The 25,664-nt window shown below is 39.0% G+C and overlaps 1 protein-coding gene across 3 annotated transcripts in view; it reads left to right on the plus strand.

Moving 5' to 3' along the window:
• Positions 1-25,664, plus strand: part of Mapk8 (mitogen-activated protein kinase 8) — a 103,215-nt gene that overhangs the window by 55,654 nt on the left and 21,897 nt on the right. For all 3 annotated transcript variants that reach the window (XM_045137371.1, XM_045137372.1, XM_045137373.1), the window contains exons 2-6: positions 3,365-3,533; positions 7,442-7,571; positions 15,617-15,675; positions 15,775-15,913; positions 21,471-21,636. In XM_045137371.1, coding sequence (XP_044993306.1) covers positions 3,412-3,533; positions 7,442-7,571; positions 15,617-15,675; positions 15,775-15,913; positions 21,471-21,636 — 616 coding nt within the window. In that variant the 5' untranslated portion in view covers positions 3,365-3,411. The remainder of the gene's footprint in view (positions 1-3,364; positions 3,534-7,441; positions 7,572-15,616; positions 15,676-15,774; positions 15,914-21,470; positions 21,637-25,664) is intronic.

The raw sequence follows: 25,664 nt of genomic DNA on the forward strand, positions 1-25,664 counted from the left end.
AAGTCTTTTGAGTATTTTTTATGTCATATAACATCTTTCAAACCAATAGATGGAGTAAAAATAGAGACTAAATGATCATACCATTGAAAAACAGTTTAAGGCTACCCTTAGACTACAGAGTGAACTCTAGGTCAGCCTGGGCTAGAGTGGGATCCAACCTTGAAAAATGAAAAAAAAAAAAAAAGATTTAAGCCGGGCGTGGTGGTGCACGCCTTTAATCCCAGCACTGGGGAGGCAGAGGTAGGCAGATTGCTGTGAGTTCGAGGCTACCCTGAGACTCCATAGTGAATTCCAGGTCAGCCTGGGCTATAATGAGGCCCTACCTCGAAAAACAAAAACAAACAAAAAGATTTACTGTTAGAGGTCACTAATGGCTCTCCAAAGGAGACTTTAGGGACCTGGGAGGAGCACTATGGTTCTTCCATTGCTGGTGTTGTCTGTTAGGATGAGTCAGGGCTGTGCTAACCCAGTGGCTTTTCCTTCTTTGGGAAGCTTGGAGGACTGTGACTGTTACTTGGTTATGAATCTCCTGTTTTAGACTGTACACCAATTTTTTGTTTCAGGTCTCCTTGTCCTCTCTGATCAGGAAGACAGCTGACTTACCATAGGAACAGTTACAAGTGTCCCATCATCTCTTGTGGCTTCATGCTCCGGCAGCAGAGGCCAAAATGTTGGCCTTTTCAGCTGCAGTGAATCCAGTTGGCTTTGGCTTCTACAGTAGGTTATTAAAACACTTAGAAAGGAAGTTACACCGACCTTGAAGGGCATACATATATATGACGTCTGATTAGTGAAACAGATGTAGTTAAAGAATGGCACAGAAGCTTAAAGGCATTTTGTCTTACATCTAAGTTTAGTTGTCTGATGACAGCATAGAGCATATCTGAATCAAACTCACGGCGATCCTCCTACCTCTGCTTCCCAAGTGCTGGGATTCATGGTGTGCACCACCATACACAGCTCTGAATCTGTTAATCTTTGCAGAAAGTGAAAGGTGCCCTAGAGCATGTTCTTGGATCTGCCCAACTCTCTTCCATTTGCAGCCACTTAGGAGCTGCAACACCGTCTTTTGTTACCTACTTTGGCAGCTGTACATCAACTCCTGTCAAGTACCATAGTGCCCCCCGACCTCCTTCTCTCCTGATCCTGATCTTCAGGAGAGAAGTACCACTCCTTCCAGTAAGCACAGGAAATCTAAGCAGTGGTTAATGGCTAACGGTTTAACATCCCAGATGATGAAAACAGTAACAACTCTTTGCTTACTCTCTGGTCATATTTGAAGAGTGCAGTGGACCATTTCCCTATGCTCTGGGTGGGCCCAGCTCCCAGGATAAATGTAAAATATTTAATAAAGGGCCTAACATATACCACTTCCCTATTTTTGTTTTCCCACATTCTTCTCCCCTTGTTTCCCTACTCTGGTAGGGAAAGAGAATTCAAGTTAATGTAGGAAATTGGTTGGGATAACCAGTACCCAGATTTGATATGTGAGCATGGCTGAATGTTTAAGTCATTGCCAAAAGTCCTTTACTTCTGTGTTCTGTCCACTTGCACAGTGCTTTTGAGGCATGACATTTTACACAGGCCCCACTAAAGTATTACCTGACTTTTATTTTAGAGATACAGTTTTTATTTGAGAGAGAAAGAGAGAGAATAAGAATTGGCATGCCAGGGCCTCAGCCACTGCAATCGAACTCCAGACTATTGTGCCACCTAGTGGGCATGTGTGGCCTTGTGCTTACCTCACCTTTGTACATCTGACTTAAGGGGGATCTGGAGTGTAGAATGTGGATCCATAGGCTTTGCAGGTGTGCACCTTAACCGCTAAGTCATCTCTCCAGCACCTGATTTTTTTTATTTACTGACTTTTGACAGTATTTCACAGTCCTGGTCCATGATAGGCTCTTAATGATTGTTAAATTGATTCTTTACATTAAAAGTCCTATCAGAATTTTTATTAGCATTCTTCCTCCCTCTCCCCCTCCCTCCCTCCCTCTCTTCCCCCCTCTTTCTCTCTCTCTCTCCCTCCCTCCTTCCCTCCTCTCCCCTACACACACACACACTCACACACACACACATACACACACACAGAGTATTTCTTTAGACCTGACTGGTTTCATGACACTGTTAGAACCAGAATGACTCCGTCTTTGGATTCTGACTGCCATTTCATTGTAACTTTCAATTTCCCAATAGTGACCCAACTACCCCTCATGCTTTGCACTTTTCCTGAATGACTCAGACTACCCATCCCATTATCACCTAACTGTAATGACCCCAAACCACCCGTCCACTTATCTTTCCTGAAGTAGCCCAGGCTCTGAGGCTGGGTGAGCCACAAAGGAATTCTAATGCCCCCACCACCTCATAAGTACACCATAATCTTTAAGGGAGGATGTTACTTCTGACCTGCCTGGTCAGAGCCCTTCTCAGACATTCCCAAATAAAGCCTATCTCTGCTGTTGAGCCAAGTCTTCTCTTTTGTTTCTTTCCTGTTTTTTCTAACACATAGGAGTAGGTCAGGCGTAGGGTAGAGCTGACTTGGATGCATTTGTTTCTTTTGTTTTTTTTTGTTTGGAGATGGGGTCTCACTTATGTTGCTTGGGCTACTTTTAAAGTTTGGGGCTCAAGTAATCCTTTCCTCTCAATCATCTGAGTACCAGGATTCCAGGCCCACACTTCTACAGCAATGCATGCATTTTGCAACAGACTGCTTTCACCTACTTAGGAAGAGGACATAGTAGATTTATCAGTACTCAGATGAGAAAAATGACTGCCTTGATTTTCAGTTTGACAAATGGTAATGAATTGTAGTCAAAACTTAGAGATTTGTATGATGATCCACATATCTCAAATAGCTTTGTTTTGTGTACTAATGTACTAAATGTGTGCATGTGTCTCTCTCAGTCTTGTATTTTCTACCTGACATCTTCATCTTTTAAACCACGGTACTGTCAGCATAGATGTTATATCAATCAGGATGTTGCTGTTGGAGTCAGTGGATTTACCACACGGACTGTCTGTTGTTAGGCAGGTGCAATGTGTACTAATACTCACTGCCTTGGTCTTTCACTATGGAAATAATTTCTTCAGAATGCATTGAGTTATGATTGTTTCCTTTTGCTATTCTTTTAGGAAGGTAAGTTTGCATTAGTGCCAGGGACTTCTAGAATGGAGAAACTGTTCATCCTCATAATATTTTGAAAAGAGCAATCAGTCATTTACTTTAAAGTGTGTGGAATTGTTTTTGTAATGTGCTTTTAATGAAGCACCTCTTTGAACTGTATGTAATGATCTGTTACAATCAATGAATGAAGAGTAAGGATTCAAATTTTGTTACATCACAGTTTGTTTGATTTTTCAGCCTCGGTGAGTTTTTGGATGAAGCCATTAAATTAATTTCTTGCCATCATGAGCAGAAGCAAGCGTGACAACAACTTTTATAGTGTAGAGATTGGAGATTCGACATTCACAGTCCTGAAACGATACCAGAATTTAAAACCTATAGGCTCAGGAGCTCAAGGAATAGTATGGTAAGTTTCTACTTCCAAAAACTGGGCAAATATCCTTTACTAGCTTTCCTCTTTTTGTAATATAGATATGTTGGTAGATAATCATTTTGCTTCAAAAATTAAGACTCTGTAAATTGAAAGCTATAACATGGTATTTTCCTCAGGAATTAATGTTGTTTTTATTATGTACCCAGTCATAGCCATTACAAACACTGCTACTTTTAAGTATGTTGAAATCCTTGGATATAAACCATGTAAAGACACCGGTATCAGAAATGAATAGGTTTCACACTTGATAATTCTGTGTGTGCATCTGTTCCCATAGATAATTAATAAAAGTGCCACTTAACCATCACTTTCACTCTACAATGAAACTGAAATTTTGGAAATCTTACTTCACATTGGGGAGTAAAGTCAGCTATTCACCTCACTGAATGTGTTCTATAACTCACCTATATTTTTTTTTAACTGATATACAAGCTAATATCTACAAAAGGCTGGGATTTTATTTTTATTTTTTTGCTTTTTCGAGGTAGGGTCTCACTGTAGCCCAAGCTGACCTGGAATTCACTATGGAGTCTCAGGGTAGCCTCAAACTCACAGTGATCCTCCTACCTCTGCCTCCCGAGTGCTGGGATTAAAGGTGTGCGCCACCACACCCAGCTTAAAAACTTGGATTTTATACACCAGTATAGTTCCTTATAAACTGAAATAAAAGCACTCCGTGGGATAGTTTTGTTAATGATTCAGAATCAGTACGTTAGCATTATAAGTTGCTGTTGAGGAACTTTCTAAGTGTTACTCAGGCATAATCATATCTTTAGTACCTCTTGAACAAAATTTGTTACAGAATCTATTGGAAGAAATTAGACTTGGGGCTGGAGAGATGGCTCAGCAGTTAAAGGTACTTGCTTGCAAAGCCTAACAGTCCAAGTTGGAATCCCCAGTACCCACATAGTGGCAAATGCACAAAGTGACACATATATCTGAAGTTGATTTGCTGTGGCAAGAGGTCCTTGGTGCGCCCATTCCCTCCCTCTTTCTCTCCCTCCCTCACCCCTCAATTGTGAATAAATAAAAATATTTTTATAAAAAGAAATTAGACATGTTTATGATCTAGTATTTCTGCTAGGTCCTAGAAAAATTTTTGCCTGTGTCTACAAAGATATAAAAAGAGGGTTGTTGTTGCAACATCATTTACATTGCAAAATTTGGAAGCAGCACAAGGAAAATAATCATTTACTAGACAGCAGAGTACTATACCGTATTTAAAATAAAATAGACAGGGCTAGAGAGGTGGCTTAGCAGTTAAGGCACTTGCCTGTGAAGCATAAAGACACAGATTTGATTCCCCAGTACCCATGTAATCCAGATGCACATGTTGGTACTTGTGTCTGGAGTTTGTTTGCAGTGGCTGGAGGCCCTGGCATGCCCATTCTCTCTCCCCCCCCTTTCCTTGTCAAATAAATAAATAAAATATTAAACATGCAAAACTGTGTCACATGTTTATGGATCCACATAGATTAGGAAAGAGAAAACCATGCACCAATACAATCTAAGGCTTTTGCTAACCTCTAAGGAGTAGACTTTACCTCTCATGCAATTTTTAAAAATTCATAGCAATTAAGGTAAAATAGTTAAGATCTAACTCTTTTGCATATGATGTAAACACAGACTTGTTTTCTGTTTGTTTGTTTGTTTATTTTTGGCCTGTGTATGTTTGTGTGTATGTGTGTTCCCATGTGTACAGGTGAATATATGGAGGCCAAAGGTTGAAGTCATGTGTCTTTGATTACTGCTTACCTTTGTTTATTTATTTTAAATTTTATTTAGTTATTATTTATTTGAGAGAGAATGGGTGTGCCACGCCCTCCCTCTAACCTCTGTAAACTCCAGATGCATGCTCCACCTTGTGCATCTGTCTTTACGTGGGTACTGGAGAATTGAATCTTGGTCTTTTGACTTTGCCAACAAGCACCTTAACTGCTAAGCCACCTCTCCAGCCCTACTTACTTACTGAGGCAGAGTCTCTTGCTTGACCTCAGAGCTCACTGATTGGGTCAGTCTAGAAAGCCAGTTTCACTGCGGGTGATCCCCGTGCCTGCTTCTGGAGTGCAGGGAATCACAGGTTGGTGACTGTGTTCTGTCCGCATTAGTGTGGTTCTGCAGAGCATGCCTAGACTCAGTCTGCACAGCCAGTGCTTTTCAGGCTGAGCCATCTCCTCAGCCCCTATTTTCTGTAGTCTTGAAGTAGCTTAGAGTATCAAAAATCAGAAAAGTAGGGACCATTTTATAAACTATTGACTTGCTATCATTTTAATCATCTACATTTAACAAATTAAATTCATTGTTTTATACGACTCAGGTTCAACTCCCCAGTACCCACTAAAGCCAGACACACGATGTAGCAAGCACATGCATCTGGAGTTTTTTGTCACAGCTAGCGGTCCTGACGTGCCTATTCTTTCTCTCTCTGTTCCACCATCTCTGTTTCTGTGCTTGCAAATAAACAAACATACACATTCTTAAAGAGGGATTAATAATTAAAATATAATTTTTAGATACAATATACTAGACTAAAAAAATTAAATAAAATAGTACATTGTACTTTTGAATCTTTACAGTTTGGAATATTCTTTTGATTAGGCAGATAACAATTATTAGGGATGGATTTGATAATTAAAAATAAAACCTACTTTACCTAAAGATTATGAAGATAGCCAAAATTTATAATTTTGCATAACCCCTAATGTTTTTTATTTATTTTTATTTTTATTTATTTAATTTTTAGCATGGGGAATTGAATTCAGGGTCTTAGGCTTTGCAGGCAAGCACCTTCCCTGATTTTTTATACATCATTTTAAAAGGAATATCATATTTATACTTTGGCATGTGTGTTTGTGTGTATGCGTGTGAATGTGTATGTTCATATGCAGCAATTATAGTGATAGGTAAACCCATTTATGTATTACATTTATTTAAGAGAAACAGAAAGAAAGAATAGTGTGTCAGGCTTCGTGACGCTGCATACAAACTCTAGACACATGAGCCACTTTGTGCATCTGGCTTTATGTGGGTACTGGGGAATCAAACCCAGGCCATCAGGCTTTGTAAGCAAGTGCCTTTAATCACTAAGTCATCTCTTGAGCCCAGTAACAATTTTTTAATTCACATGTTTCTATACTATATTTGATAAGAAGTTGATACTGAACAGATTTCCAGCCTTAGTAGTGAGCTAGCTTTGTAAGGGTATGTAACAACAATGATCTCTTACAGAATGTTCAGTGGTCCAGTGTAGCAGGGTGGTCTCTTTCCTGTTTTGGTCTTCTAGTTACAGCATTGCTTTTAACTTTCTGGCTAACCTTGAGCAAGTTACATGGTTGCTGATCCCTTATTAGGCAATGATAAATCAAAATGGCTTTAAGGTCTTTCAACCATAAAATTCTACCATTTAAAGACAAGTTTTACTTCAGTTTGTGCTTCAGTTTCTCTGACCTGCAGTATTTGAAAGGAATGGATGGGGAAGATATGAAGAGTAATATATAGGATATTATATGCCTTACTCAAATCTAGTGTTCATATTTATAAATGTCTTGAGTTTTTAGTTCCTCCTCCAAAACACATCTTAATGTACTTTCCTTCTTCTGTACTCATTTTCTTATGTCCAATAAGATTAAAATGCTGTATTTAGTACATATTTTGAGTAGAATTCAAAACCACGTTTTTCCTGTCTCCATGATGGAGGTGGAGGATTTACTTAGACTTTAAGCTAAATACTTTAAAAAATTGTGCATTCACATACCCCCTTGTGGTAAGTGGATTTTGAACACAATCACTGTGGGAAAAGCATAGACACTGCATGAATACTTCATAAATTGAGCCTTAGAGATTTTTCCTTAAATATTTTGCTTTTGAATTTCTTCTTACAGTGCAGCTTATGATGCCATTCTTGAAAGAAATGTCGCAATCAAGAAGCTAAGTCGGCCATTTCAGAATCAAACTCATGCTAAGCGGGCCTACAGAGAGCTAGTTCTTATGAAATGTGTTAATCACAAAAATGTAAGTGAATATTTTAGAGTTCTTATGTATAAATGAAATCAAGGCTTATTCTTGAATACATGCCTATCAAACTATTTTTAATATTAGGTTACTTTTCTACATTGTTTAAAAGGAAAATATATATCCATGGTTGGAATATTTTTTTCAATTTTATTAAATAGTACCAAAAGTAAAATGGTTTCTGAACTTAGGTTGTGTAATTTCCTTACAGTTTTTAAAAGGACTTTTAAAGAAATAGTGTTTTACAAGTATTTTATTTAGGCTTGATCTCATCTTTTGCTTTTTGTTCTCTATAAAGCTAGGGGCTGAGTTGATGGCTCAGTGATTAAAAGCATTTGCTTGCAAAGCCTGTCAGTTTGGATTCCATCCTCGGGTATCAGTATAAAGCTGCACACAAAGTGGCACATGCTCTGGAGTGGCAGCAGCAAGAGGCCCTGGTGTGCCCATACGCATACTCTGCCTCTCTCTCACAGATAATTATTAAAAACTGAAATTTCAGAAGACTAGCTTGGTACAGAGATGAAATTGTTCCCAGTTTACTTTGACATTGGAGCTTTACTTAATGGGATATAAGTCAAATCACTTCTGTCCATCTCTTTCCATGTCTTTAAGTGCTAACAGTACTCATAAGTGGTAAAAGTACTCACTGATCGTTTTATGTTGAGGATAGCCACTGCTAATAAAAGAACCTTTTTGAAAATACTTAAATAGAAAAACATTTCTTTTTAAAATATTTTTTATTATTATTGAGAGAGAGAAAGAGGTGCGGGGGTGGGGGGAATGGGCACACCACGGCCCCCAGCCACTGCAAACAAACTCTAGATGCATGTGCCACTGGCTTACATGGATCCTGGAAAATTGAACCGGGATCCTTCGGATTTGCAAGCAAGCACCTTAACTGCTAAGCCATCTCTCCAGCCCTACAAAATCATTTCTAACTATATGATGAAGATCTGAGAATGCATCTTTTATTCATCTTGAGAATAACCAGTTAAACCTTTTCAAGCTAACATTAAACTTACTGATACTTTTCTAGTTATTTTAGTAGAATGATCATTCCAAGCTGAGAGGAAATAGGCCAGGCTTCAAGCATCTGGCTTGGAGACTTCCTAAAATATAATGAGTCCGGTAGTTTCTGATGGCAGCAGATACAATTCACCGCAGTTTGAGAGCTAACATTATACAAACCATTGAATAGTGAATTTACAGCTTTATCATCAATAGGGAAAATACAAGCTGGGCATGGTGGCACACACCTTTAATCCCAGCACTCAGGAAGTAGAGGTAGGAGGATTGAGTTCAAGGCCACCCTGAGACTATATTGACTTCCAGGTCAGCCTGGGTTAGAGAGAGAGACCCTACCTCAAAAAAATCAAATGTGTGTGTGTGAAAATATATGGAGATTAAGAATTAGGCTTACTGGAGGCAGGGGAAGTGGCTCAGTCAAAAGCACTTTTGCCAAGTCTACTCTCCTGGGGTTCATCTTCCTAGCACCCACCCTGGGCTGGAGAGAGAGCTTAGCAGTTAAGTTGTTTGCCTGCAAAGCCAAAGAACCCAGGTTCAACTCTCTAGGACCCACGTAGGCCAGATGCACAAGGGGGTGTATGCATCTGGAGTTTGTTTGCAGTGGCTGGACGCCCTGAGTGCCCATTCTCTATCTGCCTCTTTCTCTCTCAAATAAAACACACATATGCACACATGAAATTTGTTTAAAAAAAATAAAAAGGCAGAGGCAGAAAGTGGCATATGTATCTGTTATTCATTTGCAGCAACAAGAGATCTTGGCATATATACAGATAAGTAAAAATATTTTTAAAAAATAATTAAGCTTATTCTTCAGGAAATTTAAGGTGTTGTTTTGAAGGCATTACAGACATAGCAAGAGTTAAATTAAACATCACTGAGCAGTAAAATTAAACTCTCCAACAATGATGGGTAGACAGTAAGTATTGATGAGTTTTCAAAAGGGAAATTTCTTTATAAACTTTCTTAACGTGTGTGTGTGTGTGTGTGTGTGTGTGTGTGTGTGGACAACTTCTGCACTTACAGACAAACCATGGTATTTCCCTCCCCTCCCTTGCTTTCTCTTTCATAACTCTGCTCTCTATCATATCCTCTCCCTCTCTCCATTAGTCTTTCTTTTAATTTGATGTCATCATCTTTTTCTCCTATTATGAGCGTTTGTGTGGGTATTGTGAGGCACTGTGAGGCCTTAGATATCGAGGCCAATTTCTGTCCGGACATTTGTATGTAAGAAGTGGTACACTTCCTTTGGCTCTTACATTCTATCCACCACCTTTACCACAGTGGACCCTAAGCCTTGGAGGGTGTGAGATATTTCAGTGCTGGACACTCCTCTGTCCCTTCTTCTCAGTACTCTGTTGCCTTTTGGGTCATCCCAATGGTCATTGCCATGTGAAAAGAGAAGCATCTCTAACCAGAAGTGAGATTAGCATTAATATATGAATATGAACATTGAATGTAGTGCTTTCAGAGCAGGGAGAGTAACATATGCATTTATCCAGACAATATTAGGCTTTATACCCCTAAGGCTGCTAACTCCCCTGCCATAGGCTTTTGATTAGGTTTTCAGTACTAGTGATGTATTCCCTCCCATAGAGTGGGCCTTCAGTCCAATTAGAGAGCAGCTGGTTTCCTCCAGAGGAGACATGCCACTGTTGCACTCATTCAGTCATTTGGCCTGCCTGGCTAAACTTTAGGCTTCCAGTATCCACTGTTTTCACCGCTGATGACTTGTCTCCCACAAGACTGCATATAGTGCAGCTTTTTCCAGCTTTCAGTTGGCTGGTCTACAAGGAGAAGGTTTTCTGCTCAGCACCAGTTTGATTTCTCAGTGACTTTGCCACTCAGGCATGTGAAGTCTTCAGCAATAAGATCTTACCATCTCTTTCTCATGGGAAACCAAGGGTCTCGGCAATAGCCTGTAATGTTTTGGGGGCATCGGGGACCTCCCTGGCCAATAACTCACTGGAAGCTATCCCATCCCTGGCACTGAAAAATTTTTAGTAACAATTTATGACTTCTGAATGTGCCATTATTCAGGAAAGGAGATTTTTCATATGTTTTATTCAAAATATCTTGAATTTTGATTGACCCTCCCCCACATCCTTCTTTTGTACAATCTTTTCCCCTGGCCTCACTTAGGCCTTTCCCTCCTTGCAGTTTGTTCTGCATACATATATACAATGTCATCCCCTAAAGTCCTTCCCTCTCCTTCCTCTCTTACAGCCTTTTTCTAGCTTATGAGCCCCTGCTACATAATTAAGACAATAAAACCATGCTAATTCCCTCTGTTCCCCCCCTTCCCCTTTACATATCCCCCCTCTCTCAATCAGTATCTCTTTCATTTTGATGTCATGATCTTTTTCTCCTATTATGATGGTCTTGTGTAGGTAGTGTGAGGTCATGGATATCCAGGCCATTTTGTGTCTAGAAGAGTACATTGTAAGCACTCCTACCTTTGCTTTGGCTCTTACAGTTTTTTCTACCACCTCTTTGCAGTGGAGCCTCGGCAGGTGTGAGAGAGATGACGACTCAATGCTAAGCACTCTTCTGTCACTTCTTCTCAGCACTATGGTACCTACAAAAGGGAGATTTTTATGAGCATTAATGAGCTAAGGAGACTTTGGGGAATAGACTTAAGCTGATTCTTAATGATTGGAGAAAATTTTAGATTGTTGAAGAGAGAGGGCCTCCCAGAGAGGAAGAATGACATTTAAAAAGAGCTCAGAAATAGAAGTTAAAATTAGTCACTGACAACGAAGAAATTATAGCCTTTCATGTTCTGGGTAGGGACCAGGCATGTGGCCTAGTTTGGGGTGTGTGTGTGTGTTGCTTTTTATTTTGGCTTTTTGAGGTAAGAGTCTATCTAGCTCTAGCTCAGGCTGACCTGGAATTTACTCTGTAGTCTCAGGCTAGCCTCAAACTCACAGCAATCCTTCTACCTCTGCCTTCTGAGTGCTGGGATTAAAGATGTGCTCCACCATGCCTGGCTTTCTTAGTTTTGCTAGTGGCCTCCTACTCATCAGTAGAACTGCCTATGCCCCTTTTGGTCTGTGGATCCAATTTCATGGTGAAAGCTGTGGAGGTGTTGTCTTTTTTTAAATAATATTTTGTTTATTTATTTATTTATTTATTTATTGGAGAAAGGAAGAGAGACAGACAGGCATTCAGAGACAGACAGAATGGGTGTGCCAGGTCCTCCAGCCACTGCAGACAAACTGATGGATCTGACTTACGTGAGTACTGAAGAACTGAACTGAGTCCTTAGGCTTCTCAGGCAAGCGCCTTACACTCTAAGCCATCTTTCCAGCCCTGGTATTGTCTTTCTTTGTCCTTTCTCAAGTAGTCAGTTACTCGTTTCCCACAAGCTGGGATGGCTGCAAAGATGGCTTTCATCTAAGTGGAACATATGGAAACCATGTTGCCTGTTAATCAGCCCTGTAGTGGAAATGGCCCAGATCTGATGCTCAACAAATACTTTGTTCAGTGAATGAATGTAAAATTAAGTATAGAAAAATCAGTAATAGTAACTGTGCTTTTTTACTCCCTGATGAATGATAGATGTTTTTTGAGTCTCTTTTCATCACAATGTTCTGCACAGATCATTTCTTTGTGAGTCTAAATGTCTCAGTTTTCCCCTCTTTTCAAGGACAGTTTGAGTTTCTTTCTTTTTCATCCAGTCCATTATTACTGAATGCACTATGATAAGTCACTTTAGCTCATAGTACTGCATGTCTGGAATCCTCTGGTAGATGCTGAAATGTCATCTCTTTATTGTAGATATTTAAATCTTGCCTGGAAATCATGTCACTACTTGCCTCACATTGACTTACAAGTAATTCTTTATCAGAGGTCTGATAACAAGTCATATTGTATCCATTCTTTTTTTGCTTGATTTATTTATTTATTTATTTTTTGGGTTTTCGAGGCAGGGTCTCACTCTGGCTCAGGCTGACCTGGAATTCACTATGTAGTCTCAGGGTGGCCTTGAACTCACAGCGATCCTCCTACCTCTACCTCCCGAGTGCTGGGGTTAAAGGTGCGCTCCACCACACCTGGCTTTGCTTGATTTTTTTAAAAATTAAGTACAGTATTTCCAATCGTTCTCTTTTAAATTACCAATGTGACATTTGGTTATTCTCCCTTGAGTATTAGAGATGGTTTCTCTTTGTTCTAATTTTTCATATGCTGGCCTGTCTGCCCAGATTTGCTCAGGCTATCTTCTTCAAAGCTGGAACCACTGGTACATTGCAGCAGATGTTGTATCTGTCAGAGTTGCCCAGCTCTCATTGTATTCTTCATCTTACTAACGTGGTTGTCACGATTAGAGACGTTTTTACAGTGCCTTTCTGAAATCATGGAGTAAATATGTAGTGGCGTTTCTCATCTACTGCTAGTATTATTAATTGTCCTTTTGATCCACAGAAGAAAATAATATTTTTCAGTAACTAGTAATTTTTAATTATTTGAAAGTAGTCATACCCCACCTACTAAACACTTTGGCTTTTGCTTGTTCTTTAGCCTATGATTGATAAATTTCCTTTATTCACACTCTTGAAAAATAGGACAGCTGTTTTAGTCTTATTTGTAAAAGCTTCATTGAGATATAATTCACATGCCTACATTTGCCCACTAAAGAATACAATTGAATGGATTTTAGTATATATGCCAATATCTGAAAGGCATTACATAATCAGTTCTAGAATACTTTTGCTACCCCAGAAAGAAACCATATATCCTTTAGCTGTCCTTCCTATACCTTCCATGTCCACTAGTTTTAAGATACAAACTTTATTTCTGTCTGTATCTGTTAATCTTTAATGCCGCTCTCCTACCCTTGGATTTTCCACTTATTAATGAAAATATTTTTGCTACTTATTTGCAGTTGGGTGACTCAAGTTTATTTCAAGCAGTCATATACTTTTTTTACTAGTACTTCCTTTATGCTAAACAATTAGTTTACCCTTTCTGACCTAAACATTTTTAAAAATTATTCACTGAAAAAAATGTTTAAATGTCCTCTATAAGCAGAACATAATATATAATAAGTCAATAATGTACATTCTACTGTCATGAAGTTTGTCTGGAAAAACCGTCCCATTCCTCGATTGTCAACAAACATTCTAAAATCTGTCTGGACCATTATTGTGTACTGGGCTATAAAAGCCAGTAAGTCAAAAAAATAAATAAATAAAGCTAATTAGTCATTTCTTTCTGGTTTTTATTTTTGTTTTTCCCAGGTAAGGTCTCGCTCTAGCCCAGGCTGACCTGGAATTCACTCTGTACTCTCAGGGTGGCCTTGAACTCACAGCGATCCTCCTACCTCTGCCTCCTGAGTGCTGAGATTAAAGGCATGAGCCACCATGCCAGCTTCTTTCTTTCTTTAAAAAAAAATATTTTAAGCCAGGCGTGGTGGCACACGCCTTTAATCCCAGCACTCTGGAGGCAGAGGTAGGAGGATTGCCGTGAGTTCAAGGACACCCTGAGACTCCATAGTGAATTCCAGGTCAGTCTGGGCCAGAGTGAGACCCTACCTCGAAAAACCTTTTGCTAAGTACTTAATGATTCTTGAGGCATACCAAATTAGTCTGCAGAATGCTGTTTTAAAAAACTCGATGTCTCTAAACATATGACTCATTGAGCTTGTCATTTATCTCCTGAGCTTAATTATCTTCTTATCTTAATTATCTTCAAGACTCTTTTCCAGAGTCTCACAAACCACCAGTCCTTGACAGTGCTGACTAGTGCACCTGGGTCACCAGTTATTGTCTATGTCATCATGGTATTCAACATACTTTCTCCTGTTCATAACACATCCATACACCACACATAGGTTTCTTGTTATAAAGAAATGACTTGGGCTGGAGAGATGACTCAGCATTTAAGGCGCCTACCTGCAAAGTCTAAGGACCCAGGTTTGATTTCCCAGTGCCCACATAAAGCCAAATACACAATGTAGTGCATCAATCTGGAGTTCTTTGAAGTGGCTAGAGGTCCTGGTGTGCCCTTCTTTCTCTCAAATAAGTAAATAAAATATTTTTTTTTTCTTGGTTTTTCGAGGTAGGGTCCAGCATCCCAGGGGAGGAGAGGGCTGAGCTCATATAGCATTACTGGATTGGAAAGAGTTAACAGAAGGCAACTAAAATTTGCTAACAAGTTATGTAGATATCTATATAAAATAACACTTGCCGGGCGTGGTGGCGCACGCCTTTAATCCCAGCACTCGGGAGGCAGAGGTAGGAGGATCGCCGAGAGTTCAAGGCCACCCTGAGACTACATAGTGAATTCCAGGTCAGCCTGAGCCAGAGTGAGACCCTACCTCGAAAAACCAAAAAAAAAAAAAAAAAAAAAAAAAAGAAATAACACTTGATAAAGTGTTCATGGAACATGTTGTATGGAAACCCTTCAGTTGACTTACCAGTTTCTAAGACTTTTTCAGAGCAGTTTTAGATCCTTAGCAAGTTTGAGGAGAAGGTACAGATTGTGCATTCAACTCCTGCCTCAATACATGTATAGCATTCTCTCAAATCATTTGTTATAATGGATAGACCAGAGCTAATGTATTGTTATCACCAAAGTCCCCATAGTTTGCATTAGGTTAGGATTCACTTTTATTTATTTTTAGTACCGGGGATTGCATCCAGGATCTTATACCTGCTACGCAAACACCCCACCACTGAATACACTTTCAGCCCCTAGGATTTACTTAGTGTTCAGTATAATCTATGAATGTGAACACCTGCATAATGGCAAGAGGTATATATATGTCTGTATCTATATATACGTACACACTTTCTGTCATTCATTTTTGATTGCCCTAAAGATCTTTTGTGTTTTCTAATTCACTTTCGTCTTCTCCAATTCCTAGCAATGAAGTTTTAATTTACGTAAAATACAAGCTTGCTTGAACATCAGCTTGGAAACTTTTAAAGTGATAGGGAATTGTTTTAACCTATGTATTTGCTGTTCCCAGATGAAGGAAACTGTTTGTAATGTTTTTATTCCTTTGCTTTTACACACAGATTATTGGCCTTTTGAATGTTTTCACACCACAAAAATCCCTAGAAGAATTTCAAGATGTGTAAGTGTAGTAATTAAAATTCTGTTAATATAAAATATGACTAGTATATTATCCTCATGTTGCTGTACACTTTAGCTGTCATCTTTTTCACCCATGAAGTTACATAGTCATGGAGCTCATGGATGCAAATCTTTGCCAAGTGATACAGATGGAACTAGATCATGAAAGAATGTCCTACCTTCTCTATCAAATGCTGTGTGGAATCAAGCACCTTCACTCTGCTGGAATTATTCATCGGGTTAGTAGATAAAACTATCATCATATGCTTTTTTAAAAAAATTAACATGAAAATCATGTAATAGAATTAGCCATTTTAGAATGTACAGTTCAGTGGCATTTAGTCCAGTCATAATGTTGTGCAGTTGCCATCTATATCAAATCCTTTTCAACCCTTCCTCCCCTATAAGAAACAGCAACACAGCTTTGCATTAGTTAAACAGTTACTCCTCTTTGCTGGACTGTCAGTTCTATTTCACTGGTCTTTGTGTCTGCCCATATACCAGTACAATATTATATTGATCAGTTTTGCTGTGTACCAAGTTTTTAAAAAAAATTTTTTAATTTATTTGGGGGGCTCAGATATAAAGAATGGGCATGCCAGGGCCTCTAGCCACTGCAAACAAATTTCAGATGCATACACCACCATGTGCATCTGGCTTATGTGGGTACTGGGGAATCAAACCTGGCTCCTTAGGCTTTGCAGGCAAGCACCCTAACCACTAAGCAATCTCTTCAGCCCAAAGTTTATACATTCGTGCATATACACACACACATACATATTTTATTTATTTGCAAGGAGATAAGAGGGGTAGAGGGAGAGAGAGAAAATGTGTGTGCCAGGAACTTCAGACACATGTACCATGTCATACATCTGGCTTTACAAGGATGCTGGGGAATCAAACCCAGATTATTAGGCTTTGCAGGCAAGTACTTTAACCATTGAGCCCTCTCTCCAGCCCCAGTACTGAGTTTTGAAATGGGAAAGTATGAACCTTTTGTGTTCTTTTTCAGTAATTTTGACTATTTGAGGTACTTGTGACTGCAAATGAATGTGAGGATCAGCCTCCCCATTTGCAGAAAAGGCCATTGGAATTTTATTAAGGATTTCATTGAGTCTATAGATTGGTTTAGTAATAGTTTTATTATCTTAATATTTATGGAAAATAGGATGCCTTTTCATATTCCTAAATTGTATTTTTGTGTGTGTGTATGTTTGTGTGTGGTATGTATGTGCATGCCACAACACACACAGGAAAGTCAGAACAGAAAGGGTGTAAAATATCTCTGTTTTCAAAAGCTCTCAGGTATATTACATGGAAACGATGCATAGAAACAAGCCAGAGATATCAGTGACTTCAAACAACATGGTGTTTGCTTAGGGATTGACTGTGTGGCATTGCTGTAAACCTTGAGTCAAGCTTGGGCTTCAGCATCCATGCTAAAAGAGGGCTTTCAAGGGATACCCTTCCCATGGTGAAAGGCGGAACAAGAATTGCTACATGAAACATATTCAGAATTGCTCTTCAGACCTGCTTAGCATCACCTTCCTCATATCCCATCAAGACAAATCACTAAGTTGAGCCCTTCAGCAAGATGATGTGAATCATCTATCATACATTTTTTGAGGGTTACAGTAGCATTTAGGTTCTCCAAAATGGTGGCACCCTGAAATTCTAGACCCTTTTAAAGTGGCCAGTTCTTTCAGAAGGTGCCAATATCCAACAAATTGAGTTTTGGTTTCCAATCTCTTCTAGAGTAGGAGTCAAGGAACTTTAAGTTAGATAAGATAGTAGTTATTTTAAGTTTTGTAGATATGGTCTCTTGTCACAGTTACTGTAATGTGGAATGGAAAGTCTGTGGCTACTTCTGTAGTGGTTACCTTCTCATTGCTGAGGCAAAACACCTGACAAGAAACACATAGGAGGGAAAGGTTTGTTTTTGTTTATAGTTTCAATGGGAAGTTTCTTCATGGTGGGAACAAATGAGCATTGTGCAGGTGGCGCCAGGCCCTCACATCTTGTCACAGATCAGCAGGAGGAAGTAGCTGGCTGTGAACACCCAGTGGGCTGGGTAGTACCCCTCACAGCCTGTCCCCAGTCACACACCTCCAGTAAGGCTTCACAGTCATCCAAAATTGCCACCAAATGAGGACCAAGTATTCAAAACACAGGAACTTGTTGTGGGGCATTTCATTCAAATCACCACAAAGTTCTAAACTTCATTTGCAGGGTAAACAAGCAGTCCATTATCAACTTGTTCATTATATAAATACTCTACAGCTGACAGCTCATAAAATATTTTGTTTCTGCCTAATTTGGATCATCTTTCTACAGTTGATACTAGTTTCCCTGCTGTTCATCTGTAAGATCATGTTCATTATGGGATCTTGTGTGCTTATACAGACTGAGTATCTGTGATCTGAAATGCTTAGGGCCAGGAGTGTTTCAGATTTTGGAGGTTTTAGATTTTGTAACATTTGTATCAACTTTACCAGTTGAGCATCTAAAATCCTTTTGAATACTGACATGAAGACTTCATGGCCCTATAGTCTTGGATTTATTTAAGACTTTCTTGAGTCTACTGTTATCTTTCCATAACATTGAAATATGAAAATAGACACCAGAACCTTTGGAGCACTAATACCAGTGGATGCTCAAAAAAATGTTTGAATTTGGGGGCAGTAGTATTTCAGATTAGGAATGTTCACCATATAGTAGTAACTCCCAGTTTCAGTGCTAATCAGAACATGCCAGGCTTGATTGAGGTAACAAATATCAAACTCAGTGACTAAACGTGATTAAGGTTTATTTCCCACATTGTGTGTCTAATGCATGGGAATGGGAACTCTGCTTTGTAAGATAACAGCCACAGAGACTACCAATAGGCTCACTATCTGGAACGTTTCTATCACCAGAGCAAGGAAACAGACTACAGGAAGAGTGCACTGGCCCTTCTCCACTTTCTCCCACTCAAATCCCATTGACTAGAATTCCTGCAGCCTTGCATAACTGAGAAGACCAGGAAAGTGTGAGACAGAAGATGGAATATTTCCTCTTTCCTGCCATAAATTCATGTGCATTCCAAGTTATTCTTCACATTTTCAATTAACGACGTTAGTATCATCTGTAAAAAGATAAACGTATTGATATGCAAGGATGAATTTTCAGTTATTCTTTTTGGAGACAAATATTCTTTTTTTTTAATTAAAAATTGTTATTAACATTTTCCATGATTATAAAATATATCCCAGGGTAATTCCCTCCCTCCCCACCCCCACACTTTCCCATTTGAAATTCCATTCTCCATCATATTACCTCCCCATTACAATCATTGTAATTACATATATACAATATCAACCTATTAAGTACCCTCCTCCCTTCCTTTCTCTACCCTTTATGTCTTCTTTTTACCTTACTGGCCTATGCTACTAAGTATTTTCATTCTCACACAGAAGCCCAATCATCTGTAGCTAGGATCCACATATGAGAGAGAACATGTGGCACTGAGACAAATATTCTTTAGACAATTTTTTTTCTTTAAAAATCTGTTTCTGGAGCTGGGCGTGGTGGCACACACCTTTAATCCCAGCAGTTGGGAGGCCGAGGTAGGAAAATCGCTATGAGTTCAAGGCCACCCTGAGATTACATAGTGAATTCCAGGTCAGCCTGACCTAGAGTAAAACCCTATCTCAAAAAGAAAAAAATAAATCTGTTTCTGGGCTGGAGAGATGGTTTAGCAGTTAAGGTGCTTAAGGACCCAGGTTCCATTCCCCAGTACTCACATAAGCCAGATGCACAAGGCATGTGGAGTTTGTTTGCAGTGGCTGGAGGCCCTAGAGCACCATTTGTCTTGTCTCTTCCCCCCCCCCACACACACACAGAAAGAAAGAGAAAGAGAGAGAAAGAAAGAAAGCCAGCCACCCACCCACCCACCCACCCACCCATGGTGGCTCATACCTTTAATCCCAGCACTCTGGAAGCAGAGGTAGGATGATCACCATAAGTTCTAGGCCACCCTGAGACTACATAGTTACTTTAATTCCAGGTCAGCCTGGATCACACTGAGACCCTACTCAATAAACAATAAATAAACAAACAAATAAATAACATTAAATTTATTTTTTCTTTAATATTTCTGAGGCCTGGGAAGATGGCTCAGCAGTTAGAGTTGCTTGTTTGTAAGCCTGGTACTCCAGGTTCAATTCCCCAGCCACCCATGTAAAGCTGGATGCAATAAGTGGCACAAGTACCTGGCATCCATTTTCTGTAACAGCAAGAGACTATGAGTTGCACACACGCATGCACACACATGCATACAAACACATACACACTAATTTAAAGTGTTTATTTAAAAATACAATCTTTTCAAAGCAAAATGTTTTAAGTTTGGAATCATATTTCTAGACTAGAATGTACTAGTATAAAGAGCTAGTTATTTTCAACCATAGCACATTGACAATGAAATAGTATCAAAGTTTCTGTTTACTTTGTTGTGATACTATATTTTAAAAGTCTTAGGAACATCATGTTTACAGAATAGGAATAATAAAAATTATCGTGTGTTGCACTAAACGTGCTATATAAATCATCTAAGGCCCATCTAGGATTGCCTCTCAGAGCATAGTAAGGACATCACCCTACTTTCTTGGATGTAGACATCAAAAAAGTAATTTTGTCTTCCCAGGCAGCTTCTTCTGCCTTCGCTGGTGATTGCTGGCATTTGGTCTGTGTGCTCTGCGTCGCGTGGTTAATGCACTATATGTAATTGTGTTGAGGGTCTTTGCTTTTGTTCATTTTTTGGTTCATAATAAGATTCATTAGGGATAACAGGCAAAGTATGATGAATGTAAAGCCATGAGTGCCAGTCCTTCTTTCCAATTGTCATCACACTCATTTCCTTCTGGAGCCAAATGACAACTCTTCACAAAGACATTGTTTAGCAGTATCAGCAGCACACAGTAATATGGACCAGCATTGCCAGCATACTAGGGCTCTCCAGTACATATAGACAGAAACTGTATGAGCAAATGTTTGTGATTTCATGTGGGAACTCAGGGATGGACAGACTATTTTGTTCCTTTGGAACTGGGTACCTGTGGTACTGAGATGTGTGGCTCAGTGGTAGAGCACTTGTCTAGCATGCACAAGGCCCTGATGATTTCACTTCCCAGCACACACAAAGAACATCTGTGAAAATAACTGGTCAGATAACATAGCAGGATTAACAGAATGGCTCATTTTGGTTTTATAATGTTAAAGATTATTGTAACTTTAGACCAAGATTTTCAAGTGCTACTAATTTATTTAGTTTGCAAATGAATATAAATGTTAATATGTGATTGTCTTACCATAATAGCTATTTTTTATTTGTATTTTGAAACAAGGTCTTGCTATATATCCTGAATTTCTAATCTTCCTGCCTCGGCCACCCAAGTACTGGGATTACCAGGGCCATTGCTTATAGTGAATAAATATAGGTCTTAAGTGAGCTCTACGATGTCTTTCCAAATACCTTCTAATCTACTTGACCAAAAATTTCTAGATAATAGTGATTGATACCTGTGAAATAAAACATTATTAACTTCTGTTATAAGCTTATTTTCATAAATCTTAAAATGTACTAAAGTAGAATTTTCAGGTTTGCCTATTATTATGACAGTTTGTACAGTGATACCAGTGGTACCATAGTGAGAATGGTTGACATGAATTCTTTTACAAATTATATAACTTAGTTGTAAACTGAAAAATCTTTGTGTATGTATCTTTGCAGTTATTTTTCATTTTTGTTCTTTGAAGGACTTAAAGCCTAGTAACATAGTAGTGAAATCAGACTGCACTTTGAAGATTCTTGATTTTGGACTAGCCAGGACTGCAGGAACAAGTTTCATGATGACGCCTTATGTAGTGACTCGCTATTACAGAGCACCAGAGGTCATCCTAGGCATGGGCTACAAGGAAAACGGTCAGCATATGCTTTTTATTTGAAATAACCTTTTTAGATTCTTAGATTTTCTTCTTTTTTATGTAATTATATTAAAATGAGTTGAGTTAAATGTATGACACTATCTAGAATTTGAAGTAAGTTTTTATTTAAATGTAAGTACTTATCAGCACTACTGTTAGATGAATAATTTATTGCCATAACTCTTTTTTAATTTTTATTTAACAGAGAAAGAGGGGCAGAGAGAGACAGAGACACAATGGGCATGCCTGGGCCTCCAGCCACTGCAAAGGAACTCCAGATGCGTGTGTCCCCTTGTGCATCTGGCTGACATAGGTCCTGGGGAATCGAACCTGGGTCCTTTGCTTTGCAGGCAAATGCCTTAACCTCTAAGCCATCCCTCCAGCCCTGCCATAACTCTTGAAAACAGAATTTATATCTTTTGCTTACCTGCAATTTGAAAATGAACAAATACTTCTATATAAAAGGAAGAGTATAGTGTTCTCAGTAGTTTAGTCTTGGTAGTAATCTTAGTGTACAGTAGTCACCTTTGTCCCTACACCTGACCCCGTGATACTGTTAATCACAGTAGTACTTAGTGCAAACTGAGTGCTACAATGGCGTCTCATTCTGCAAAGCTGGTGGGTAATTAAGCAGCTTCTTTGAGGAAACAGTGTTTCATCGAAGCCTTCTGTCCAGTTCAAAGAAATACCATGTAGTAGTAAGTGTGATGACTTCATCCAGAATACTTGTTAGGGGCTGGAGAGATGGCTTAACGGTTAAGGCACGTGCTTATGAAGCCTAAAGACCCAGGTTCATTTCCCCAGTAACCACATAAGCCAGATATACAAGGTGCACATGTGTCTGGAGTTCGTTTGCAGTGGCTAGAGGCCCTGGCATGCCCATTCTCTTTCTGCCCCTCTCTCTCTCACACACACATACACTGTGATATAAATTAATCAATTAAATACTTATAAAAGAAAAAATACTTGTTAGGACATAACCTAGATATTGTTCTAGGAAGGATACTGGAATAACAGTTCATTTTAAAATAAAAGATAACCACTGAAATTAGGATTTTTGTTCAGTTTACTCTTACTCTGAGCTAATTAAAAACAAATACTTTAAACATTATCCATTTTTAAATAAACATGTTTTGTTGTTCTTTACCTAAATTTTGAAAGTTTTGTTTGAAAATCCTTATTTCAATTGACCAGCGTGAAGATTTCTTTTGCCATGTAACTATTGGCTGTCATGGGTCAGTGTCCTGAAACTACCCTCTTAGGTTAGCTACTTCTCTAAAGATGGGACAGCATCAGAGACCAACATATGCTCCTCTTTGTTTTTTTTGTTTTTTTTATAATTATATATGTGAGTTTTATTTACTTTTTTCACAATTTTTATTAACATTTTCCATGATTATAAAAAATATCCCATGGTAATACCCTCCCTCTCCACCCCGCACTTTCCCCTTTGACATTCCATTCTCCATTATATTACCTCCCCCATCTCAATCATTGTAGTTACATATATACAATACCAACCTATTAAGTACCCTCCTCCCTTCCTTTCTCTTCCCTTTATATATCCTTTTTAACTTACTGGCCTCTGCTACTAAGTATTTTCCTTCTCACACAGAAGCCCAATCATCTGTAGCTAGGATCCACATATGAAGGAGAACATGTGGCACTTGGCTTTCTGGGCCTGGGTTACCTCACTTAGTATAATCCTTTCCAGATCCATCCATTTTTCTGCAAATTTCATAACTTCATTTTTCTTTACTGCTGAGTAGAACTCCATTGTATAAATGTGCCACATCTTCATTATCCACTCATCAGTTGAGGGACATCTAGGCTGATTCCATTTCCCAGCTATTATAAATTGAGCAGCAATAAACATGGTTGAGCATGTACTTCTAAGGAAATGAGATGAGTCCTTCGGATATATGCTTAGGAGCGCTATAGCTGGGTCATATGGTAGATCAATCTTTAGCTGTTTTAGGAACTTCCACACTGATTTCCACAATGGCTGGACCAGATTGCATTCCCACCAGCAGCATAGAAGGGTTCCTCTTTTTCCACATCCCCGCCAACATTTTTGATCATTTGTTTTCATGATAGTAGCCAATCTGACAGGAGTGAGATGGAATCTCAATGCAGTTTTAATCTATATTTCCCTGATGACTAGTGACGTGGAACAGTTTTTTAGATGCTTATATGCCATTCATATTTCTTCCTTTGAGAATGCTCTATTTAGCTCCATAGCCCATTTTTTGATTGGCTTGTTTGATTCCTTATTATTTAACTTTTTGAGTTCTTTGTATAGCCTAGATATTAATCCTCTATCACATATATAGATGGTGAAGTATGCTTCTCTTTTAAGTGCAAGTCATGTTGACCGTAAAGCTACTTTTCCAACCATCCCAGGAAACAGTCACTTGTGAGTGCTAGTTCACAGCTCTTCCTCGGTAGCCAGTAACGTAAGTCCTTCCCCTCTCAGTAACACCCCCACAGACACACCTGTTCTAAACGTCTAATATATGTTAAACTATCTTAATAGGAAGCAGTTAGACCCTTCATATCATTTTTATATATGAGTCAGGCTTAATGTTTTTCTGGAGGTTGTATCCTGGCTATTTAACTAGTTTGCTGTTTTCTGTAATTTTTTTTTTTTAAAGTTTATTCCAGGGCCGGAAAGATGGCTTAGCAGTTAAGGCGCTTCCCTGCAAAGCCTAGTAACATATGTTTGAATCTCCAGGTCCCACATAGCCAGACGCACAGTGACATAAGCACACAATGTCGCACATGTGCCACAAGGGGCCACGCACGTCTGGAGTTTGTTCACAGTGGCTGAAAGGCCCTGGTGTGCCCATTCTCTCCTTCCCTCTCTTCTTCCCTCTCTCTGTCTGTCTTTAACTCAAAAATAAAATAATAAAAGAATTAAAGTTTATTCCAATAGATTTTTGCCAAAAATAAAAACTTGTTTTAACTTTGTTAAATTTTTCTCTAAAATTTTATCCTTGAAAGTTGAATCATAATATTTTTATAAGCATTTCAAGGAAGATTTGGTTCCAAAGGATTTCTAAAAGTTACTCAGATTAGCTAGCTCCTAAGCTTCTTCAGTGAGCATTAGTCTTCTTTCACTTGAACCCGGGAGTGGTGGTACATGCCTTTAATCCCTGCATTGAGGAGGCAGAAGTAGGAGGATGGTTGTGAATTTGAGGCCAGCCTGAGAGTACAGAGTAAGTTCCAGATCTGCCCAGGCTGGAGTGAGACTCTACCTAGGAAAAAACAACAACAAACAAAAACAAAGGAATGTACTAGAAAATACAGGTTTAAATTCCCTGAATTCTGTATAACATGAATAACATAAGTGTCTCTCTGGCATCTAGTCCTACCCTTTCCTCTTCTGCTGTTAAAGAATTTGAGCCTTTATCTAAATTCCCAGTGTCTATGCTTTTTCCTTTTGAAAAATAGCTCATTCTTCTCTTCTTTCCCTGCTGAATGATTAACACCACTGACTTGCCTCTCTTTTCTGGCATTCAAGCCCAAAGATATAAAATGTCAGCTTGTATGGTCAGTTTTAGAAAATAGATAGCAATCCCAAAACTGCTTATTTCTTTGCCTAGCTCATTCTTCACAGCATTGATTAGGACTGTAGATTTAAGTTGGTGAGGATCAGAAAGTCTGCTCTGAGACTCTTAATCAGTAACAAAGCTGTAGCAACTTTCCTAGTGCATCCAGCTAAAGCTAACACATAAACTCACAGCAGCTTAAATAGGAAGCCTGCGAAGTCTGTTTCTGTTTACCCATTTCCTTTCTGGATTAGCTGTTTGTTTTCTGTGCACTTGTTCACTTTGGGGTAGTATAAATGTAGAATGATGTTTTCATTAAAAAACTAAAAACAACTTAGGGCTGGAGGGATGGCCTACCGGTTAAGGCATTTGCCTGCAAAGCCAAAGGACCTCGGTTCGATTCCCCAGGACCCACATAAGCCAGATGCACAAGGTGGCGCACACATCTGGAGTTTGTTTGCAATGGCCAGAGGCC

The sequence above is a fragment of the Jaculus jaculus genome, chromosome 18, assembly GCF_020740685.1.
Source record: "Jaculus jaculus isolate mJacJac1 chromosome 18, mJacJac1.mat.Y.cur, whole genome shotgun sequence".
Lineage (NCBI taxonomy): Eukaryota > Metazoa > Chordata > Mammalia > Rodentia > Dipodidae > Jaculus > Jaculus jaculus.